This window comes from Pristis pectinata, chromosome 28 (genome assembly GCF_009764475.1).
Source record: "Pristis pectinata isolate sPriPec2 chromosome 28, sPriPec2.1.pri, whole genome shotgun sequence".
NCBI lineage: Eukaryota > Metazoa > Chordata > Chondrichthyes > Rhinopristiformes > Pristidae > Pristis > Pristis pectinata.
The window spans coordinates 21,114,317-21,139,959 of record NC_067432.1 but is presented as its reverse complement, the minus strand read 5'-3'; the positions used below and the strand labels follow the sequence as shown (position 1 = coordinate 21,139,959).

The 25,643-nt window shown below is 40.2% G+C and overlaps 1 protein-coding gene across 1 annotated transcript in view; it reads left to right on the top strand.

Annotated features, from left to right (window-relative positions):
• Positions 1–25,643, top strand: part of LOC127584105 (hepatoma-derived growth factor-related protein 3-like) — a 104,315-nt gene that overhangs the window by 56,647 nt on the left and 22,025 nt on the right. Inside the window, exons 2-3 of the mRNA XM_052040675.1 lie at positions 4,033–4,109; positions 11,506–11,644. Coding sequence (XP_051896635.1) covers positions 4,033–4,109; positions 11,506–11,644 — 216 coding nt within the window. The remainder of the gene's footprint in view (positions 1–4,032; positions 4,110–11,505; positions 11,645–25,643) is intronic.

Genomic DNA, 25,643 nt, shown 5'->3' with positions numbered 1-25,643 from the left:
TAAATCCAATTTATATAGCCTGTAATTGCAAGCAACTATTCAACCATTTAAATTAAATACAGGGTATAAAGGAAGAGCAACAATTAAGGCATTTTCTATCTCTGTAATGTCCTGTATACCCCTAATGCTGATCCCTTATGCATCCTTGATTTCCATTATAGCTGCATTGACAGTTGTGCCTCCATCTTTCAAAGTCCAAAGTTCTGCAATTTGATCCTTAAATTTCTGTGGTGCTGAATTTTTCTCTGCTCTTTTGGACAAGTTTGTGGTTATTTATCCAAATGTTTTTGTTGTGGCTCATTGACAACTCCTGTGAAATGACTTTGGACATTTTATTACATCAGAAGTTCTAGGTAAATTCAAGTTGTTGCCGTTTAAGAGCTCTGTGGCATTGGTACAAGACATAAAGCAGCTTTTCTGCTAGTCCTTAAAGGAACCAGCGGGAACCGTTCCCTCAAATGTAAGATTCTGTTTTTTTTGAAGGCCAAGACTGTTCCTCCTTATCCCAAATTACTCTTCCCACCTGCTTTTGATGTTTGCACCCTGCCTTATGTGTTTTTACCTGTACTACCTCAATGCACTCTAGACTAACTCAATGTAACTACACTGTGTAATGGATTGATCTGTACAATCGGTATGCAAGACAAGTTTTTCCACTGTACCTCAGTACAAGTGACAATAATAAACCAATACCAATACCAATGAACAGATAAGAACCACTTCCTTTCTGCAAATGGATCTTTTATGGAATTAAAATCAGACAGTTTTTAAAAAAAGGGTAATCTCCAGCATATCAGCACCTACATGGAGGATACAGAGATGGACCTCGTATCTTCTCTCTGTAACTGATTGGCCTTGTTGTCTTTTGGTGAATGACGTGAAAATAGACCTTAGAATGGAGATAAACAATACAGCCTGGTCAAAGTGATGGTGTAGTTGGAACGCTTGGCAGCAACAGTATCCATAGATTGAAAGCTATTGAGCCACATTCTAATAATAATGGTTAGATATCAGAATGAGTTAGATCTCACTGGTAAAGTACTAGCATTTAATCAGTGAAGCAGTTGAGGCCATGAGTACTTGATGAACCAAACACAGATTCAGAAGCAAAGGGAAAGGTACATATTTAATTAGTTATTTCACTTTAGTTTAATGTTTTAAATTAATTATTGGGTGTTTTACTTAAACTTAATTATTGTTTGCCAGAGCTATTTTAAAAATTATAAAATTACCCCTGGAACTTTGACAGCTGGCAAATCAGGGGATAGGATTTTGCTGGGTGTCAAGGGTTTCTGGATAGCGCTGCTTCACTCTGCTGACATAGACCTTGTTGCTCACATCTTTCTCTTGGAGTCAGTCTCATGATAGCGTCTGCACATCCAACCAAGGTACATAGGGGTGTGGGAATACAGCAAGCAGAGTGACTGAGCCAGTTAGATCCAACCCATAGCTTTCTCTTAAAGAAGCTCCCAACAATGGAGTATAGAGTCTAACAGTATTCCGACCAAAAGATCTTGAGCCCCCCTAAGTCCACCAATATTCAAGCTTGGTTATTCAGACAATTTAATCCATTTAATTTATAAAAAAGAAAATCTCACACGAAAACCAGTTTGAAAAGGTAATTTGTCTTTGTTAAATTGCTGTACTCATTAAAATGTGGTTTAATATTATGATCTGAGCGTAGGAGTAGTTTTACAGACCACATATGGTAAGATTACCATGGATTCTATGGATTTGATAAATTGAGAGAATGGCCTTGCATGGAATTGCCTGCATTTAGTGTTAATTGGGAGTCTGTTGTAACTGAGTACTCTTTTTACAATGCTGCTTTTATATTTTATGCTTGCAAATTAGACCCAATGAGTATGCATGTAATACTGCTTTGCATATGAATCTAATTCAGTAATACATAATGATCGTAGGTTCACAGGATTGGTAATTTATCAAATAAAGTCTCACACTATATTTTCTTTTATAATGTGATTCTTGCCACTTGCTTAAACTCATGTTTTGCAACTTTATTTCCATATTAATTGCTGGCAGACTTGACTGCACTCATAAGGTTCCAATAGTAAGAATGGTGGGGGTGGGGGGCAGTTTGCTAGACAGAAGTAAGCACTTGGGGTTGTGCTAACTTCCAGAGCTGAGAAAGTGCTGGTGGAACTGTATCAAGCAATCAGTGTGGGCTGTGGGGAGGAGCGCAAGGGTCATGTTTGGAGGAGGTATGTCTCGCATGTCCAACTGCCTCCTCCATCCCATCCCTCAGAATTTCTTTTGGAAAAAGGCACCTTTGCTTAATAGAACTGGGAAACAAAGGGAATTGTTCACTGGGAGATCAGGAATAGTAGTCAAATTATTGACTATATCCACATTTAAATTTGAGTTTTTTCCAAAAAATGGCCTGTTTTATCTTTTCATTTGCTTTGTCTCAGTTTGGAAGATGATGAGATAGGATATTAATCTGGTTCATATCCTACCTGGGATTACTCTCAACAGTAGTTAGTAATGTAATATTGGATGCACTAAAACACCGGTGTTCTACCCAGTCCCATATGTTTAACATCCAGTGAGTCAGAATAAGATTGCACTACATTTGACCATTTGAACCGCAGCAAAAAATTTCTCCTTGATAGTTTTGAAGTGATATTATTTTAGTTGGTTTGGGAAACTTACATTTAAAAAGATGCATCGCACACATTGCAAATAATGTGATGATTTTCAGTGATTGATGGTGTATACGTGTATGTGTATATGATGGTGTTCAGAGTGGTGACCTGCACTTTAGTGTCCTTTGGAAAATGTGAGAATGACAGTAAATTTTGGTCTTTAATGGAGTGTGGGGGGGGGGAAGCAAGTTTTGGTTTGATTACTTATGCAGGATAATGTTGAATGGACACGTTTGGAAGGAAGTTGAATATTAACAGGAGTAAAAATTTGTAGAGAGCTCTGAGGTAGCATGAGATGCATTATATTATAAATACAAGCACCAGCTGATGGGACCACACTGGTCTTCTCAAGTCCTGTTTGTGTTTCTGCTTCTGCTTCTTTTCTGTTCTACCATTTCTCAGTGAGGTATTTGATGAATCCTGGCTGAGACTTTCACTTAATATTTATCAGGTAGTTGGTGGCTGTGTTGACTGTAAATACCAGCCATGTCTTTGAATTCCCAGTGCTCGGCAAACCCATTAGCTGAAGGCAAACTAGAAAGACCAAGTTCAAACCCCAACCCAAAATACAATACCTCTGATACTCGGGAGCCGACATCCCAGGTGGAGGCTGGAGGTAGATAAACCCAGTGCTGGAAGCCTAGGAAAAGAAGCTCCTGAGCAGATAAGAAAGGAAAGGGCGTTCGGCAGAGGATTAGGAAAGGGAGCCTAGGTACTCTCTCTTGGCAGGTAGGAGCTCTTTCTTCAAGCACATAAGAAATTTTGGAAATTTTTTAAAATAGCTTAAATTGGACCTCCTATTGACATGTTCCTGGCTCTGAGGATCTTGTCAACAGGAGGTACAATTAAGTTATTTTTGTTTAATTATTTTTAAAAAAATAATAACAGGAAGGGGTGGCACAGTGCCACAAGTAATAGAGCTGCTTCCTCATGGTGACCCAGGTTTAATCCTGACCTCCAGTGCTGTCTGTGTGGTGTTTGCATGTTCTCCCTGTGACTGTGACACCCAGTGGCTGCATAGTTTCTTCCGGGTGCTCCAGTTTCTGCCCACATCCCAAAGCTGTATTGGTTGGTAGGTTAATTGACTCTCCTTCCAAATCCTCTGCTCAACTGGGGAGTAAAATTGATGGGAATGTGGGAAGAATAGGTTACAGGGAAAATCAGTAGGGAATGGGTTTGCTCTGTGAGTGGGCACAGACTTGATGGGCCAAATGGCCTCCTGTGTTGTAAGGAATTATGGATAGATTTGCCTTTTAGTTCCTGTTTGATACCGCAAAAGAGTGCAATGTTGAAGATCCTACATCATCTACTGAAGCTTCCTTTCGTGATAATAATCTTACTTAAATACTCTTCTCTTTTTTAACAGATCGATGAGCTCCCAGAGGGAGCTGTGAAACCACCAGCAAATAAATATCCTATTTTCTTCTTTGGAACTCATGAGACGTAAGTACGCTCAAAATATAAAGGATGGAAGTGGTCAGTGATTTGGTTACAGGGGAAAAATATTGTTAAGAAACTGAATCCTCATGGAGAGTTCTGGAAGTAGGTCTGAAAGAAATCCTTTTGAAGAAATTCCATCCAGATAAACCAAAAAAATGTGCAGCTATGCTTTGTAGATTTTGTATTATATCAATTGAGTCAAGAAAATATCTTTTTTCTAGATGGCTATGGAAAATAGTCCAGATATGGATAAGAATTGTTTGAGCTCTTTGTTAGCTTCAGGATGTGTCATTTACTGTATGTTTACAGCCATCAGGGGTAATTGTACATTTATGTGTTTTACACATACCCATTTTTTAACTTAATCATTTACAAGATATGGACAAGGCCAGCATTTATTCCCTATTCTTAATTTCCCTTGAGAAAATGATGGTGATCTAACTTCTTGAACCACTGCAGTCCCTCTGGTGAAGGTTCTCCCACTGTGTTGCATAGAGAATTTCATCATTTTGAAAACAAACTGGGAATAAAGAGGTCATTTATAGGTTGGCAGGAGATACAACTGGGATGTCACATGGTTCACTATTTGTATAAGAGGCTTTACATGAAAAATTGAATCATAATTTGACAAAATTTGCTGATGATAGAAAGCTGGGTGGGCAAGTGAGCTTTGGGGACCATATTAAGAACGTAATTTAAGCGAGTAGTCAGGAAGGTGGCAGATGGAATATAGTGTAGAAAATACGAGGTTACTCATTTCAGAAGGAAGAATGTTTAAATAATACTTCTAAGTGCTGAGAAACTGGGTAATCTTGGTGTATGGAGGGGGACGTATGTGTGCTGCTTCATGTGACTCATAAAGTAAACATATTACAGAAGGTTGGGGCACAAAGGTAAGAAGGCTTGTTGAAATTGAACAGCATTTTGGTGAGAACTTGTGGAGTACTATGAGCTGTTTAGGTTTTCATACCTAAAGAAGGATGTACATGCCTAGCGGTCAGTGCAATGCAGATACCTGGGATGAGAGGGTTTGTCCTATGATGAGAGCTTTAGTAAGATGCACACATACTCAGTAGAATTTAGACAGATGAGGTAAACAAGATCATAAGAAGGATTGACAGGACATTAATTAACCAGATGGGATTTTGCAACAATCCAATATGGTTCCAAGGTTACCATTGCTGATACAAGGTCTTTGTTCCAGATTTTTTATTTGAATTTAATTTCTGGTTGCCATTGGTGAGGTATGAACTCAGATCTCCAGAAATAATCAAGGCCTTTGGATACTGGTCCAGTAATTTAATCACAAAACTATCATACCACTTGGTAGATTTTTATGCTCAAGAATATGAAATTCGTCTTGAACCCAGAACCTTCTCACTTGGGAGTGGTAACCACTAAGCCTTGAATTCAGCATCTGCTTTCAGTCTGTTTATACAATAACAAGTCAGAGGGGAGAATTATTCAATTTACTTGAGTTGTGAGATCTGGAGATAAAATGGACTGGAGGCACAAGATCATCTGGTGTCATACAAACTTTCCCTCAAGTAATTCCAGCCCTACAATGTCCCTACTCTCCATTCATCTTACTCAGCTCTATCAGGCATCTCTCCTCTATCTTTGCTCCACCTTTGCTTCACCTACTTGGGGTCCATACTGTGGAGTCCCTCATAGAAAATCCCTCCCTCTCCTTAAAACCATCTCTTTGTTCTTAGTAACAACTACTTTTTCATTCACTTTTCCATTAATTTCACTGAAATTCATTGAAGCTTTTTCCCTCTATTAAAGAAGCTGTACGTATAAAAGATGTTCTTCCCCAATAGAGCACTCACTATATCAAGTCTCCACCAAAAACCAAACATGGAACTTTAAATAAATAGCAGAGAATTGGTCTACGGGCGTACAGTTGTTCAACTTGCAGATAATGAGAAATGGCCCCAGCAACCTATTCCTGGTAATGTTCTGCTGACCCATTGATGATGCACAGTCTGTGACAGGAAGGGTAACCTGCAGCATGGTGTTCTCATACACCAGCTGTCCTTGAGCATCTGGATGGCAGAGCACATAGGTTTGAGAGGTGATATTTTAGACAGTGTGCACTCCTTGCTGGTGAGAGTAAAATATTCAGGCTGGAGGATTGGGGGCCAATCAAATAAGATGTTTTGTCCTAGATGGCATCAAGCTTGGGTGTTGTTGGAAATGCATTCATCCAGAAAAATTCAGGGTATTCCATCATAGTTCTGACTTGTGCCTTGTAGGTAGTGGAAATACTTTGGGGAGTCAGGGAAGGAGTCACTCACTGCAGGATGCCTACCTTCTGACCTGCCTTTTCACCATGATATTTACTGTATGTGGCTGGTTCACTTAACCTTTCATCAATGATGAAGCCCCCAAATACCAGTGGTGGAGAACTTTGCAACAATCATGCCATTAAATGTCAAGGGGAAGCAGTTAACCCTTCTCTTGTTGGAGATGATCATTGCCTGGCATTGTGGGGCACAAAAGTTATATACCACTTATTTGTGCATGCCTGATTGTTGTCCAGGCCTTGCTATATCCAGACATGGGCTGCTGCACAGTCTAAGGAGTTGTAAATGGAATTGAACATTCTGCAATCATCAAATATCCTCAAGCCTTACTGTATCAAGGAGGGGAGGAAATTAATAAACCAACTGAAGATGATTGGGCCTGGGAATCTGCCTGAGGAACTCTTGCAGTAATATCCTGGTGCTGGGATGATTAACTTCCAGCCACCATAACCATCTTCCTTTACATCATCTGTGGAGAGTTTTCCCATGATTTTCTTGATCAGGTTTACCAGGGCTGCTTGTTCACAAGGACAATCATCTCTGAAACTCAGCACTTTTATCATGATTGGAGGCCAAGGGGTCCCAGCGAAAACCAAACTCAGTGTCAGTGAGCAGGTAATTGATGGTAAGCGTCACTTGATAGTACTGATGATAATATCTTCCATCACTGTGCTGATGCTTGAAAGTAGACTGATGAGATAGTAATAAGCCAAATGAGGTTGGTCTTGCATTGTGGAGGGCATTATTACACATTGTCAGCTATAACCTGTGTTATAGCTCCACCAGAGCACCTTGGCTTTAAGCATGGCTAGTTCTGGAACATTACAGCCAACATGCTTTTGAGAGCCATGATGTTTTCTGTGTCCTATTTCTTGATATCACAACTAAATTAGCTTAAGACTGGCTTCTGTGATAACGTGGATGTCACAAGGACTCAGAGATTGGCTATTTGTAGTGGCTGAAGATAATTGTGAATTTCCTCTGGGGAGCTGGCACACGAGGAGCTGAAGCCTGGGGCAAGTAAGCCATGGTCATGTTAAATGGCGGGGCAGGCTTGAAGGCAGGTGCTCCTATTTTCTTGTGTTTAAGTTCAACACTCCACTATCATTGAAGATGTCAGTGTTTTTGGAGCTGCACCTTCTTCCATCAGCTGTCGCAGAGCAGAAGAATCACACACACGAGTACGTTTTCAGGTCAGACAGAAGCATGTTTGTTCAATTGATCTTTCACCTGCAGGAAGAGGAGGGATCCAATCGCCTTATAGGTGGGGACACGCACACATTTTCTCTGATTGGACAGAGCATGCATTTTTATACACATTATGGAGATGTACAACAATTCCATAGAATGCAGAAGTTCAGTTATAGTCTTTTAACCAGGAATGATCAGCTATCATCCTTTGCCCAGCATGACCATAATATGCCTTGGAGACTCTTGCCTCCAGTCGCTATCCAATCATAGCAAGTTATTCTTTTGATTGAATCAATCAGTGCTAGATTACCAACCACATCTTTTCAAAAGGCCATCTGTAATCAACAGGCCTGTTATCCCTAACCACATTCCCTCTGATGATCATCTACTTCCAACAAATGCCACCTCTCCTTGCTTCTCTGCAGAGGTTAATTGTCTCAGGAACAAGCCTGTGCCCATTTTAAAACATTGGTCCTTTAGTATTGGGAGTGCAAAAAAACCAAGTAAATAAGCCCTGTGTCATGGAGAGATACAGCACAGAAACAGGTCCTTCGGCCCAGCGAGTCTGCACCAACGATCAACCATATATTTTAAACTAATCCTACATTAATCTCATTTTTTTTTTATTTTCCCCACTTTCTCTTTGACTTCCCCAGATTCTACCACTCACTTACACACCTGAGGCAATTTACGGTGGCCAATTAACCTACCAACCCAGTTGTCTTTGGGATGTGGGAGGAAACCGGAGTACCCTAAGAGTCAAGAAAAGAACAGTGAATAGGCAGGACATCATGGGCTTGAATTTGCAATAATTAATGTGGGTGATATATCTTTAAATTAAGTCCCTTTTAGAGTAATGAAAAACACGATAATGCTGGAGGAACTCAGCAGGCCAGGCAGCATCTGTGGAGAAAAGCAGGCGGTCATCAGATGCTGCTTGACCTGCTGAGTTACTCCAGCTTCATTGTGTTTTTCATCTAGATTCCAGCATCTGCAGTCCTTTGTTTCCCTTTAGAGTAATCTTGTCCTCATCAATATAGTATCTGCAAAACCTTTTTACTGGAATTATCTGAAGATTATTACTAATTAGAATTGGAGAATGTTACAGAATATGTTACAGTTTATTATGTTTATGGAATAAACTAACTTGCATTGTATTGTTGAAATTCTATTTCAGTCGTCAAATAGTTAAAACTATCTTTAAAACCAGCAATCTCTTGCCAGATCTGTTATCAAACTCAGAACAGCTAGTGACAAGAGTTCAGCAATAAAATCTAACCTTTTTCCTAAAATATGTGTGAAGTACTCATTTTCATACTGCAAATCCAATAATAATACTTTTGTAACTAAATATAATGTGGAATGATTAATGACTAGGAGAAAAAGGTTTAGAGATCACCTTGTCCACAGAGATCATGCCCTTATCCTCAAGCCTAAACTTGAATCACTGTAATATTTAAGTGTACAAATACTCAGAATGTCAAGATGAAGTTATATTTCCTCCACTTTAAGGCAATGTAAACTGCTTAACACAAACAGATTAGTGCCCTATTTATATAGGGGACTATACTCGACTATTAATAATGTGTTTAACATAAACAGCATAGATTAATTCTAGAATATATGTTTCTGTAGTGTGCTTGAATTTCCTCTTTAGTTATTGATTCATGTATTGCTTTAAAGTTCTAAATTAGGCTTGCATCATTGAGTCAATTCATTTAATGAATGGTTAAATGTATCACTAACTTATACAAACAGGGTAGGTCTCAGCTTTGATCTCCTGTCGCAGGTTAACTGGTCTTGGCAGGGCTGGGAGCATCATAGCTCGAATTGGTCTCAATAGCAAAAGACTTGGATGAAAAAAAAGGTCACTGGTGCCTCCCTTGTTTGCTCTTCTTGATTCCAGCTGAAATATGGTTAATGATTAATGTTTTGTAAGGCCCAATGTGCTGCCAAGCTATGAAGACCAGTAGTTTGTAGTGAAGTGCAAAGGTTGGCTGAATCCTGTGGAACTGAGGTTCAGAATGAAGCAATGATTTCGGAGAGAAGAAATATGGACAAAACACCATGTACCTTCCAAAATTGGACAGAAAAATAATTGTCAAGACTAGCTATATCTAGGAGATCTTTTACTCAACATGTCTATTTAATGTGTGAAGATTGAGACAGAAACCACAAAAAGAAAACGTAAAATTAAATTAAAATTTTAAGGCAATAATTGGAACTCAAAAACTACAACAAATAAAGGCTAGATACAATATTAATGAACAGCTCTTAATGGACAATTCTCTCTGTTTATTACATTAAGAGAAATGTTAAGCCATTTATTTTGAATCAGTTAATGCCTGTTAAAATGGCAGTAGGAAAATGGTTAACAATAGTGTCTATCCTAATTTGTTTAATTAGCTGTGAATTATTTTTGGATCTCCTGCAGATGATTTTATGCATAATGTGTAGTTGTAATAACTTCTGTAATACAGCCTACCTCCACTGCTACCCCTATGCAGTGGCCCATGTGTGCTGAAACTCACCTATCCCTTTGGCACCTCCAGGTTCCACTGTTAATGGCGTGGATCTTCTGTTGGCCTAAAATGTCTAGCAATTGTTCCAGCAAGGCCCCCAGCTCTGTGTTCTGTGGAACACCTCCATGCAGCCCAGCACCACATAGGCCCTGTCTCAGTGCAAGCAGCCAACTGCACGCACACAATGGCACTGACAGCTAGTGAGATCCCACCTCCCAAATACATGGGCTACCATTTTGGTCTGGGCCATTGAATGTGAATGCTGTTGACAGTCACAAACATTCAGTAACACTTGGAACACACAAAAAAAAATTTTTGTTGCATTTCTTTATCTATCTCTAACACCAAAAAATGCACAACCACACATTGAACATCAATTAAAATCATTAAATCCAACTTAAAAACTTAACCGTTTACATTTCTCCTGGGAGCAGTGTCACCTATTTTTTTGAACTGAGGCCACCATTCTTGCACCAGGTTTTACCTGCACAGAACTAGTGGTCAGATTTCCCAGCCTGAGAGGTGGCAGGCCTGATTGAGCTCTTGCTGCTCCATTGGACTTCATGAAGGGTTCACTGAAGCAGTGTAGGATCAGGTGGCTGGGTGGAATAGACACCAGCACTGGAAATCACGACTTCTGTAGGAATACCAGGCATGTCCCACCTTCAGTGTTGGCATAAGGGCAGAAGCTCAGCCCCGATATTCTTTGTTCTGGCTAGATACCCACCATTCTCCATATACTTCATCTTTGCCGAACCTTAGCTACCAAAATACCATCCTGCGCCAACCATGTCCTTGTTGATCTATATTCGTTTAAAGTCCCTTTTTAAAAATTTTCTTAACTTTAAATCCGTCCATGCCCACCGCTCCATATTTCCTCCAAGTTCTTCCAGCCCTATAATCTCCTTCCTCTCCATTCATCTTACCCTGCTCTATCAGGCATCTCTCCTCAATCTTTGTTCCACCATTGAGAGACAAGTCATCACCTGCTTGGGATCCATGCTCTGGAGCCCTCACTGAAATTCCTCCCTCGTTTAAAACCATCTCTTTGCCCTTAGTAACAACTACTTTTCATTCACTTTTCTATTCACTTCACTTAAATTCACTGATGCTCTTTCCCTCTTTTAAAGAAGCTGGAGAAATGAAAGATGTTGCTACCCCAATAGAGCACTCACTGTGTAAAGTCTCCCTGAAAGCCAATCGTGGAACTTTAAATAAATGGCAGGGAAATTGGTCTACAGGCCTACAGTTGTTCAACCTGCAAATGATGAGCAAGGTGTTGCAACCAGTCATCACTGTGTTCTGATGTGTACTTTATTTAACCCATAAAGCTTGAAGAAAATCATTTGAGATCAGTAATTGAGTTTTCTATTCTAGTGCCTTTCTGGGACCAAAAGACCTTTTACCATACCAAGAATATAAAGAAAAATTTGGAAAGTCTAACAAGCGAAAAGGTTTCAACGAAGGTCTGTGGGAGATTGAAAACAACCCTGGTGTCAAGTTCACAGGATATCAGGTAAAGACTGTTTGTGGCTGCCTCAATATTTTAGTAATAAAATGTTAGGCCAACAAAAATTCACTTTGTATCAGCAAATTATAAAAGCTGATATATAATTACAATCGGTGTAACAAGGAACAGTTTACATATATCTACAACGTGCCTTCTTGTGCTTGTGAGTTGGGAGTTGAACTTTACATTTGTGACATGATTCACAGCTGTGCATAATAAACCAAATATTTATTAGTGCTGCTTTCCCAATGAAAATATGGTGGATGTTCTTACAAATAGTGAAATCATTAAACTCATGAAATTAGAAGCTTAATGTTATTCAGCAAAATGGGTCTGTTCTTTTCAGATGCACATACTGTTTTCCCTCTTAAGTATCTACTCTGTCTAGTTCAGCCTTTTAAGGGAGTTAGTTGACTGCTCACCCAAGTTAAACAGAAATAAAAGTTCTGTGAAAGTTAGTGCTGACATTCTGTGACAAATATTCTCAGTTTATGAATTAACACTGGGGCTATTCAATTCTTTTTAATAAAAATTATATTTGCTGACTTATTTCCACAGTAAATTACAGCGAATCTGATCACCTGTTTCCTCACTTAACTTACAATCTTTAGACCACTTCTTAATTAGAAATTCATGTAGGAATTTATAAAAGATCAACTAAACAATGCATTTACCATTTTTACTGGGACCTTACTCCAAAAAGCAGTGACTGAGTGGGAATAACACTTTATCTAAAAGCATGCAAAATTCATAACAAGATTTGCATCAATACAAATAAATGGTTTTCATCTAATAGCAATTACAGAAACCTGATTGCAAAGTGACCAAGGTTGAGAATTAAATATTCTAGGATACTTAACATTTAAGGGGTAAGCATAATGGAGAAAGGTAATTTGATATTAAAGAATGGGATGAAAGGCAGCAGGGAGGAAGGATCTTAGCTCAGAAAACCAAGGGGAGTCAGTTTTGGTGGAACTAGGGAAAAGTAAGGAGCAAAAGACATTAGTGAGAGTTGTACCTAAGTCCCAAACAGAAATAGCAATGTAATGCATCATATAAATCAGAAATGAAATCAGAAAACAATGGATATACCCAGCAGTGTCAGTGGATGAGGTAGAGACTTAATGTTCCAGATCAATGAACTTCCATTAGAATTGTCATCACCTTCAATTTTCTCTCCCCGCCCCCCTCCCCTTCCCCCCCCACACCCCCCCCTCCCCTTCCCCCCCCCCACACCCCCCCCTCCCCTTCCCCCCCCCCCACACCCCCCCCTCCCCTTCCCCCCCCCACACCCCCCCCTCCCTTCTCCAAATGCTGCATCACTCACCAAGTATTTCAGGGAAATTAGACAAGCATGGGCAATACGTAATCATGAGAACTATAATCTACACATAGACTCAGAAAATCACACTAATAGTGATAATGAGGAAGGTGAATTGAAGGGGTATATAATAGAGAGTTTTCTAAATCAGTCTGTTGACGAATCAGCGAGGCAACAGACTATTTTGCATTTCATATTGCTTAATGAGAAGTGATTAATTGATGATCTGATAGTTAAGAGGTCTTTAGGGAACAGTGATCATAACATGAAAATTGAATGTGGTTCAGTTCCGTCAGGAATCTGAATAAAGCACAAGTTGGCTGTGGTAGATTGGAATAGCAAACAAGCAATAGATAACATTTGAAGAATTAATACATAATATACAAGAAAGATGTATATCTCTCCAAAAACCCATGAGGGAAAAGGTCACCAAAGGAGATTTGATAAAGAGAAAGCAGATTACAAGAAGGATAGCCAAAAACCCAAGAGCTTCTGCAGATATGTCGAATGGAAAAGATTAGTTTAAGTTAATGTGTGTCCCTTACTGACTGAGATAGAAGAAATTATGCTGGGGAATAAGAAATTGTGAGAGAAAGTAAACAAATATTTTACATCTGTCTTCAAAGAAAAAGATGCAGAAAACCTTCTGGAAATAATGGATGACTATCTTTCAAGAGTGAATGAGGAACACAACAGGAATAGGACAGTATCTTCACAGGGGTGGGTTGCTTGTACTGTTGGGGAACGTTTAACCTAATTTGTCAGGGACATGGGAAATTGAGAGTAAAATCATAAGGAGAAAAGTTAGCCTGGAAATATGGGAGGTTTCAGGTGAGGAGGTATTATAGAAAGGCAAAGAGAAAGAAGAGATGATAGTACAGGGCAGTGAGGGGCTAATGATGATCAGAGTGTATCAGGAAGGGGTGGATCACATGCTTAAAAAGTACGTTAGCAAATGTAGTTAGAGTAAATAAAATGATGAGATAAAATTAAATGTTGTTTATATTCTCAATCAGATAAATGTGAAGGTACAAACGAACATAAATAGTTATGATCTGATTACCGTTACAGAGACATGGTGGCAAGGTGACTAGGACTGAGAACTGAATGTTTGGGAGTATTTTAGCTTTCAGGGGGATGCGTAGAAAGGAAAATGAGGAGGAGTGGCTTTGTTAATGAAGAACAAGACCACTGCAGTGATGCAAAGATGATATTGGCTCAGAAGCTCAAGATGTAGAATTAAAAACAGAAAATGCTGGAAGCACTGAGTAGGTCAGGCAGCATCTATGGAGGAAGAAGCAGTTAACGTCTCTGACCAAGGGCTTGGGACCTGAAATGTAAACTGTTTTTCCTTCCACGGATGCTGCCTGACCTGCTGAGTGTTTCTAGCATTTTCTGATTTTATTTTTGATTTCCAGCATCTGTAGTTTTTATTTTATTTTCTTCAGCTCAAGATGTGGAGTCATATTGGGTGGAGATGAGAAATAGAAGTATAGGAGGGAATAGTGTCTAGCCCCTAAAGTAACTAAACTGTAGGACAAAGTATGAATCAAGTAATATTTGGGGCTTGTAAGAAATTACTGCAATAATCATAGGGTCATACAGGAGGGAAAATAGGCCCTTTGGCCCAACTTGTCCAAGATTCCTATCTAAGCTAGTCCCACTTGCCTATGTTTGGCCCATATCCCTCTCAACCTTTCTTATCCATGTACCTGTCCAAGTGCCTTTTAAATGTTGTTAATGTACCTGCCTCAACCACTTCCTCTGGCAGTTTATTCTGTATACTGACCACATGCTGGGTAAAAAAGTTGCCACTCGGGTTCCTATTAAGTCGCTCCCCCCTTACCTCAAACCTATGTCCTCCAGTTCTTGATACCCCAAACCTGGGGAAAAGACTGTGTGCATTGACCATTTCTATGCCCCTCATGATTTTATACACCTCTATAAGATCACCCCTCATTCTCCTACGCTCCAAAAAAATAAAGCTCCAATGAATAAAATCATGTATGATTTTAATTATCATATAGATTGGACAAGTGAAATTGGTGAGGGTATCTGGAGGACAAATTCATTGAGTGCATTTGGGATAGTTTCTTAGAGCATTACATAAAAGGACCAAATAAGGAGCAGGCTATTTTGGGTCTGGAAGCAGGATTGATTATTACTCTCTTAGCAAAGGATTCCATAGGAAAGAATACTCATAGCTGGTAGAATATCAAATTCATATTGAAGATAAGAAACTTAGACCTGAAATTAGTGCCTTATACTTAAAGGCAATTACATTGGTATGAGGGCAGAAATGGGTAAAGTGGCTGGGAAAATAGGTTAGAAGGTAAGACGGTAGATCAGCTATAGCAGACATTTAAGGAGATGTTCCATAAATGTCAGCAGGTGTATATTCCAGTGAGGAAGAAATACTCTATGAGAAGGATAAACCTTCTGTGGCTGACTAAGGGAATCATTGATGGTATCAAATTGAAAGAAAAGGTATACAGTGTTGTGAAGACTACAGGTGGACTAGAGGATTGGAAAAAATTTAGAAACCAACAAAGGATGACTAAAAACTGTATAAAGAAGAAGATAGAGTATGAGAGTAAATTAGCAAATAACATAAAATCAGACAGTAAAAGTTTCTACAACTTATGAGAAGAAAGTGACTCACTTAAGTAAACATTGGTCCTTTAGAGAATGAGACTGGGAAATTATTCTGGGAAATAGAGAAATGGCAGTCATTATAAATAATTGTTTTGGATCAGTCGTCATGGCAGAATTCATAAAAGCATTTTAATCATAATAGATAATCAAGGGGCTATAGGGATGGAAGAAACTAGGAGAAAGGGTCAGACTAACCAAGGGGGCTAAAGGTGGACAAGTCCCCTGGATCTGATGGCCACATCAGGGGGTCTTACAGAAAGTAGCTACAGAGATAGTGGATACCTTGGTGGTAATGTACCAACCTTCATTGGCTTCTGAATAGGATTGGAAAAATTTATATGTAATTCCATTATTCTAGAAAGGATTGAGACTGAAAGCAGGAACCTATAGGTCACCTAGTCTAACATCTGTCATTGTGAAGCACTGAAATCATTATTAAGAAGGTACAAGCAGGACATATAGAAAATCACCAGACAATCAAGTGGAGTTGATACAATTTTATGAAAGGAAAATCATGTTGACAAGTTTGCTAAAGATTTTGCCAACAGGATAAATAAAGAAGAATCAGTTGATATGGTGTATTTGGGTTTCTAGAAGCATTTGATAAGGTAGCACATATAGGGTTACTACATAAGATAAGAACGCATAGGTTTGGAGTTGATTGTCACCATGTTTACTTGCCATATTCAAGCCAGCTGTCTCTCTAGTTAATTAACTTGCTACTGTGAGTTTTATATGGTTAACAGTCTCCTAAATAGGACCCTATTAGATAGATTCTTAAATCTGAAAACCTGCTTTGTTTACTTCAGTAAAGGAGTACATCAAAGTTAGTCTTGCTGTTTCTGCAGGGGATCATCATTGGGCTGGGAAATTATTGTCACAAGAATCCACTGGGTTTTTACAGTTATCACAAATGCAGAGTGCTATGTGAACTGAGTTAATGAGTTTAAATGGCTGTATTTGAAATGCAGCCCAATAAACATCTGTTTTTGTAGAAAAATACTGCTTCCCCTATTGGAAAAGGTTAATAACCTTGGTTTTCTTCTGGGAATCAAAAGAAACAACTGATTTTTTTTCTGCATGGAATTTTGTAAAGACGGAAAAGCTTCTTGAGAAACTATGGAAGTTATGATAATAAGGTTTCTATAAGTTGCCTGAAATCTCTCAAATTGCTACTAACTATATATCTAATAAAAATGTTCATCTAGATAAGGAGTCCATATTAAATATATATCAAGGCTCCACAAAACTGGCTTTAAAATAGTTTACCCACACGATCCCATCGGACCCTATTTGGCCAATTCTACTCTGAGAATTTAAAAATGGTAAGTCTTTCCAGTTTTTACATTTAAATTATGCAGAGCTTATTTAGCTGCTACCAAGTGCTTTCATTTGAATTGAAGTTGGCAAACAAATATAAACAAGTCGTGCTGCCATTCAGTTTTCCCTTTCTCCCAGTGTCAATCACTGTCCCTCTTTTTTGTTGTCATCGAGACAAATATTTAAAGAACAAAAACAATGTTCTATCTCCATCAGGGAAAAGGTCATGCAAATGCTTACAATCATCAAGCAACCTGTAGCATCTGGAGAGTTTCAATAGTTTTGAAAGGAATATAAATTAATCCACCTGTGATAACAATGGTACCAATCAACACACTCTGACCAAACATTTTTGATTGACTAAAATTACTGGCACATCTCTAGCTGTCCTAATTCATATTAATGGTCACCATCTAACTATAAAGTCAGTTCAGCAGTAATAAGCAAATGTGTTCCTGGGTCTCATGTGATCAGGAGCACATGGCTAAATGCATTCATAAAGACAGGACACTCTGAGTTTTGCAACCTCATCTTGTTGATGCAAAGTCAATATCTTCCATTTGCATCAAAATACACAAAGAGTTTCACTTCATGTCTCTCTTTCTTAGTTTTTTTTTTGCCTAAAATATCATGCTGCTTATATCTCAGCTCATGGAACAGGTGAACAGGCCTAGGAACACGTGGAGATTTTACCATAAGTCAGGAAACTGTTGTCCCATGATTTTACCCAAAGGCACACAACTCAGAACTGGAATGTAATCCTTATTGTGAAAAGTAAAGAAAGACCTGCATTTATATAGCCTCTTTCAGGACCACGGTGTATTATCAGCATAAATAAATTTTTATCCGAAGTGCAGACACTGTTATAATGTTGAAAATGTGACAGCAGATTACTACGCAGCTAGCCTCCACAAACTGCAAAGTGACGAGGCCAGATAATCTGTTGTAGTGACATTGATAGAGGGATAATTATTGGTGAGAATTTACAGAGTAGTAGGTTTATATGTCTCTTGTATAAAATAATGTTGAAAGTCTTGACAGTTAATTAATTGCCTGTAGTGCAGAGTCAGCTCCATCAATTCCGGCACACACTGGATCATTTCTGATTTATGTTGAATTTGTTGTCCCCTGGAGAAATCCTCAAACGTATGCAAAGCAGCAATGTTTAACATTAATGACAACACATTACGACTTCTTTGGCAGATTGATATTGATTAGGTTTTCAGCTTCATTCTCTGGAGTCTAATCTGGAGAGTGCAGAGGTTAGGGATGGGGGAGGACCAGCTACCATTCAGAGAACCACCTGATCTTCCATAATATCAGCTGAGCAGAACAAGCTTTCCAGAGATGGAGATGAAAACATCCAGTGCTTGTTGTTGTCCCCTTGTGGCAAGTTTCGAAGTAATCTTCATGTCAGGTGATAAGTCCATTAGAACTGGTGTCAGATAGGGTTCTGGTTGGTGTGAGTGGCAAGAGAGCTGGAGGAGAGAAGTGTCAGTTTTATGAGTGAATGTAAGGTGGGTTCTATATGAGTCTATGTCTGACAGTGTAAACAGTATTCTACCCTCAGTATTATGGGCACTGCCCACTCGTCTAGGATGCTGGAGTAACAATCTTTGCTGGAGTAACAATTGTTCTCACTTTGGGAAATCAGACCACCAGGCTGTGCTCCTTCTCCCTGCATACAGACAGAAACTGAAACGGGAGGATCCGGTAGAGAGAGTCGTGCAGTGCTGAGCTCCTACGTGACTGCTTTGAGACAGTGGACTGGTCCATGTTCAAAGACTCAGCTGCCAGCCTTGATGAGTATGCCACCACCATCACAGACTTTATCAGCAAGTGTGTGGAGGACTGTGTACCAAAGAAGACAATATGGGTGTTCCCAAACAGAAAACCATGGATGAACCGGGAGATCCGCTCCCTGCTGAAGGTGAGGACTGCTGCACACAAATCTGGGGATCCTGATCTGTACAAGAAATCGAGGTATGACCTTCGGGAAAGCTATCAGGGATGCCAAGAGGCAATACCAACTCAAAATAGAGTCCCTGACCAGCCGTCGGCTATGGCAGGGCTTATATGACATAACAGGATACAAGACGAAGTTGGACTGCATAGTTAATAACAGCGCATCCCTTCCTAATGAACTTTGTGCATTCCATGTGTGTTTTGAACAGAAGGGGAGTGGATTGTCACCATCCACCCTGACAGCTTCCAATGCAGCTGAACCTGTGATCACAGTGGAGTACGTAAGATCAATCTTACGGAGAGTGAACACGAGGAAAGCACCTGGCCCAGATGGTGTCCCTGGCCGTGTGCTCAGATCTTGTGCTGATCAGTTGGCAGAAGTATTTGCAGACATATTCAACCTCTTGCTGCTTCAGTCTCAGGTTCCCATTTGTTTTAAGAAGACCACTATCATCCCGGTACTGAAGAAAAGCAAGGTAACATGCCTCAATGACTACCAACCAGTGGCTCTGACATCCACTATCATGAAGTGCTTTGAGAGGTTGGTCATGGCACGCATTAAATCCAGCCTCCCAGACAATCTCAACCGACTGCAATTTACCTCTAGCCGAAACAGGTCTACAGCAGATGCCATCTCCCTGGCCCTACACTCAGCTTTAGAGCATCTGGACAGTAAAGACACCTACGTTGGACTTTGTTTATTGACTACAGCTCTGCCTTCAATGCAATAATCGCAAGCAATCTTGTCACCAAACTCCGAGACATAGGACTCAACACCTCCCTCTGTAACTGGATCCTTGACTTTCTAACAGACAGACCGCAATCAGTGAGCATAGGCAGCAATACCTCCGGCATGATTATTCTCAACACTGGTGCCCCACAAGGCTGCATCCTCAGCCCTCTACTCCCTATACACTCATGACTGTGTGGCCAGATTCTGCTCTAACTCCATCTACAAGTTTGCAGATGATACCACAGTTGTAGGCTGTATCTCAAACAGTGAAGAGTCGGAGTACAGGAAGGAGATAGAGAGCTTAGTGGAATGGTGTCATGACAACAACCTTTCCCTCAATGTCAACAAAACAAAAGAGCTGGTCATTGACTTCAGGAAAGGGGGCAGTGTACATGCACCTGTCTACATCAATGGTGCTGAGGTTGAGAGTGTTGACAGCTTCAAGTTCCTGGGAGTGAACATCACCAACAGCCTGTCCTGGTCAAATCACGTAGATGCCACAGCCAAGAAAGCTCACCAGTGCCTCTACTTCCTCGGGAGGCTAAAGAAGTTTGGTTCGTCCCCTTTGACTCTCACCAACTTTTACCGATGCACCATAGAAAGCATCCTATCTGGATGTATCACAGCTTGGTATGGCAACAGCTCTGCCCAGGACCACAAGAAACTGCAGGGAGTTGTGGACACAGCCCAACGCATCACGGACACCAGCCTCCCCTCCTTCAACTGTGTCTTTACCTCTCATTGTCTTGGCAAAACAGCCAGCATAATCAAAGACCCCACCTACCCAGACATTCTCTCTTCTCTCCTCTTCCATCAGGTAGAAGGTACAGGAGTCTGAGGGCACGTACCACCAGACTTAAGGACAGCTTCTACCCCACTGTGATAAGACTATTGAACGGTTCCCTTATACAATGAGATGGACTATGACTTCACGATCTACCTTGTTGTGACCTTGCACCTTATTGCACTGCAGTTTCTCTGTAGCTGTGACACTTTACTCTGTACTGTTATTGTTTTTACCTGTACTACATCAATGCACTCTGTACTAACTCAATGTAACTGCTCTGTGTAATGAATTGACCTGTACAATCGGTATGCAAGACAAGTTTTTCACTGTACCTCGGTACAAGTGACAATAATATACCAATACCAATCAGCTGGATGTTTCGGGTCGAAATGTCGACGATTCCTTTCCTCCTACAGATGCTGCCTGATCTGCTGAGTTCTTCCAGCAGATTGCATGTTGCTTCAGAATCCAGTCTTTTGTGTCTCCTGTATGATGCTGGTTTGGCGAATGCTCAATGAGAAGAAATGGATCGCTTACCTACTCAATTTTCTGAATGCTTTGAGAGTTATTCATTTTCTACATCCTCTCTTATCCATCCATGCAGAATTCTAACAATTTATTGAAGGGAGAACTATTGTAGATCAGCTAATAGTAAGTTTCTATTTATGACAGATCAAATTGAATGATCACTACAGTCCTCTACTTTTATAGAACACAGGAGTTGAACAAATGGTCAGAACTTAATGGCACTGTTGCAAAAGCTTTGAGGAAAATTGCAGAAGGTTACTTATCTGTTGCTTTCTACTGTTTACTTGGCCATATATAAAAAAAAGTTTAATTGTACCAAAGTTTTCATGAAATCTGTGCCCCGATTTAAATATGGTATTGTTGCAATGCCCAGAAAGAAAATTAATTGCAAACTCTCCAACTTCATTTCACCTGTGTCAATTCTCTATCTTCATCTCACATGCAATATTCAACCTGCAATAAATTTTCTGAACCCACTCTTCCCTGTAGCTTCTAGGATGGGCTGTTGCTTAGAATTTCCTGTCATCCTTGAGACCATATGCTAATATCTTCACATGGTAGGTGGTGTGGTGTTTGTTTCAACCAAAGTACAGAAACATTTCCTGCCCAAAGCACAGGTCCAGGAATGCAAAGTCATCTCTTTTGGGGCTTAGAATCAGGGAGGTGTGAGGAAGGCCAGGGATTTGGGTGAGTTGATCATGTCACTCCAGCAGCTCCACTCATTAAGGAAGCCAACCTAAACGTGCTTTGAGTCTGAGGTTTGGAGTGCAGTGTCCTTGTAGATGAGAGATGAGGATCACTTTGCTTATTTGGTCTACAACAAAATTAGCTCATGATTAACAACTAATCTGGTGGCTCTGGGGATTGGTGAAGTGTCTGGAGAAGGTCAAGCTTCTGACTGGATGATTTCATGGAGAGGATGGAAAACAGAACTGTAGGAAAAGCTGACTTCCCTCTCGGTTTGTCTGGACTTGCAACTTCAATCTACTTAAAAATCAATGTGCAGGTCCATCTCCTAGCAAGGCTATGATGAGGAAGGCCTGTTGCTTTTGGAAGCGTCTAAACCCATGATCAAGGTGTCCCTGTTACCAGAAGAAAAAAAAGGCTTCCATTTGATCCCAAACCTGATGGGTCTCCAAGGAGCAAAAAGGACGTGCCTTTATTCATGATGGCTGCTACTTTCCATCAAAGATGAGCTGTGTACTGAAGTGTAGAGATACTTTTCCCGTTTGCCCGTTCAATGGGCACTAGTTAGCAAACAGTGAAGAAAATAATGAAGGGACCAAGACTACTTCCTACTGCCTAAACTAATCTCCCTGTGCTGTATTACCACTACCTCCTACCATCTACTCGCCCTCTCAGTTTCTACCTCCCTTTCTCTATTCTTCCATGGGAAAAATGCTAGAAATGTCAGACTAGTATAATGGGGTGGACAGTCCCTGTTACAACTCTCCACCCAGTTTCCCCTGTTAGCCACCTGGTAGTTGAGAGATTCCCAGCAGCTAATCCCAATAAAGTCTATCAACCCTATCAATTTGACTGTGATCATTTCCAGGTGACTAAACATTGCTAGTGGATTGCAAAGCGCAAAATCCACCACACCTTTTTCATTCTATTTTTTTAAGACCAGTCATGTTACCTCCAATACATCAGCAGCTTCTCTTGTACCTTTCAATTGTCACAATATTCCTGATAGTAGTGCTGGTGTTGTGAAGGTTTTGAGATATCAGGAAACACAAAGTTATTATATTTGTGTGTCCACAGTCCCCCACTCCCACCCAGTAACTATCTGTATTTCCTAACATTAATTTACTACTTGGGCATAAAAATTGAAATCAATGTCATAATACAGTGGGAAGTATTGATAATACCAGAAGTGCTTCATCACCGTGTAACTTACTAGGGTCATTGGTGGTTTGAACATTTTCAGTGAGTGCTACCCACGTTATTGTTAATCCACTCCAATAGTGGGAATTTTAACCTAACACACCCAGTGAGAATGGATCAGATTCAAGTTGCTTGAATTTATTTACGGTTTATTACTATCGATTGAATTATAAAATCGAGTGAACTGTACAACAAATGTCCAATGCAAACCTAGCTTGTTCACACTGGTCACAGTGGAACATTGTATTAAAATTTCATCCAGTGTGATCCCACAGATGTTTTCGAAGAATTAATTGAATGTTTTTCCCTGAACTGTGCATAGCATTTTCAGCCTTTAAACCTATGTAGGGTTTTTAAACACTCCATTTCTGCAGATGGCAATTTTTAAAAGTTGCAATTCTTTTGCTTTTATCAACAGTTGACGTTCCTGTTGTCCAATTTTTGCATTATTATTTTCATCCTAGCTATTGTCCCCTGATTAAATTAATTCTTATAATTATTTTATTAATTATGATTTTTCTGATTCCTTGCCCAGTTACACCTGTGTTTCCTTTACTCTTTTACCAAAGTGCTTCTTCCACCTCCCTTCTTGGTGATTTTATGAATGTATTAATTGTAATAAAAGGAAAATTTCCTGTCAATTATCTGCATCACTCACACCTGACTCACTCCTTGGAAACAGGAAATTCGAAAGTCTGTCCTTTGAAACATTCGTAACGTCTTCCATTTATATTTCTTGTTTCGCTCCAAGTGTCTTCTGGAATATCTTTTCCTGGCCTCTAAAGACTTTCAACCACAGCACCCACGGGCCTTCGTGTTCATACATAAGTTGAGTTATTTTTGGCCGTGGCTTTTTGCTCCAGTCAGATTTAATTCAGTAAGTGATCGTTTTCAGATATTCGAGTACAGTACTGAAGAATTCAAAATCTACCATGCTTCTTCCTTAATTTCCTGCTTCACATTGTTGGCTCCAGTCACTCATTACCTCTAATACTTCACTTGAACCTCTGTTGTGCCTAGCAGTTATAGCAATATTCCTATTTTTTCTCATGAATCTTGCAATGTTCTGGGCTGTCAGAATCTCTCTTACTAGCTGTCTTTATTTGGAGCTTGAAGAGAATAGTGGGAATCTGAAGTGAAAAGTGGAATGTGTATCAGTGGGACGGTTTGCACCTGAACTGGAGGGGGACCAATATCCTTGCGGGAAGGTTTGCTGGTGCTGCTCCGGGGTGGGGGGTGTGGGGGAGGTTAAAGTAGAATTGCAGGGGGGTGGGAACCAGAGTGGCAGGGCAGCAAGTGGAGAGGCTGTGGGGAAAGTAGATGTTAAGACTACAAGCAAAGATGGAAACAGAAAGGTTGAGTGGTGGGGCTAATGTTCTGAGTTGCGTCTATTTCAATGCAAGCAGTATTGTAGGTAAGGCAAGTGAACTTAGAGCATGGAATTATGATGTAGCCATTAGCAAGACTTGGTTGCAGGAGGGGCAGGGCTGGCAGGTCAATGTTCCGGGATTCCGTTGTTTTAGACATGATAGGGGGGAGGGGTGGCATTACTCATCAGGGAAAATGTCACGGCAGTGCTCAGAGAGGACATACTGGAGAGCTTGACTACCGAGGCAACTTGGGTGGAACTGAGGAATAAAAAAAGGGATGACCACATTAATGGGACTATATTATAGACCTCCCAATAGTCAGCAGGATTTAGAGGAGCAAATTTGTAGAGAGACAGCAGACAGTTGCAGGAAATATAAAGTTATGATAGTAGGTGATTTTAACTTCCCACGTATTGACTGGAATTCCCATACTGTCAAAGGACTGGACGGGATCAAGTTTGTCAAATGTATTCAGGAAAGTTTCCTTAATCGATGTGTCGAGGTCCCAACTAGAGAGAATGCAATACTGGATCTCCTCTTAGGGAATGAGTGCAGGGCAGATGATAGTAGTGAGTGCAGAGGAACACTTCGGATCTGGTGATTGTTATTCCATTAGTTTCAAGATAATTATGGAAAAGGATAGGACTGGTCCTAGGGTTAAGATTCTAAACTGGAGGGAGGCCAATTTTGGTGGCATCAGAAGGGATCTGGCAAGCGTGGATTGGGAAAGATTGCTTTCCAGCAAAGAGATGCTTGGTAAGTGGGAGGCCTTCAAGAGTGAAGTATTGAGAGTACAGAATCTATATGGCAAGGCTAACAGATTTAGGGGACCTTGGATATCGAGGGATTTTGAGGCCCTGGTAAAGAAAAAAAGGAGGTGCATTATCAGGTACAGGCAGTTAGGATCAAATGAGGTGTTTGAGGAATATAAGAAATGCAAAAGAACACTTGAGAAAGAAATCAGGAGGGCTAAAAGAGGACATGAGGTTGCTCTGGCAGACAAGGTGAAAGAGAATCCAAAGGGTTTCCAATAGCTATATTAAGAGCAAAAGGATAGCAAGGGACAAAATTGGTCCTCTTGAAGATCAGCGTGGTCATCTATGCATGAAGCCAAAAGAGATGGGGAAGATTTTAAATGGATTTTTTGCATCTGTGTTTACTCGGGAGACAAACACAGAGTCTATAGAACTGAGGGAAAAGAGTAGTGAGGTCATGGACCATATCCGGATTACGGAAGAGGAGGTGCTGGCTGTCTTGAGGCGAATAAGGGTGGATAAATCCCCAGGGCCTGACGATGTGTCCCCTCAGGCCTTATGGGAGGCTAGTGCAGAAATTGCAGGGGCCCTGGCAGAGATATTTAAAACATCCTTAGCCACAGGTGAGGTGCCAGAGGACTAGAGGATAGCTAATGTTGTTCCATTGTTTAAGAAAGGCTCTAA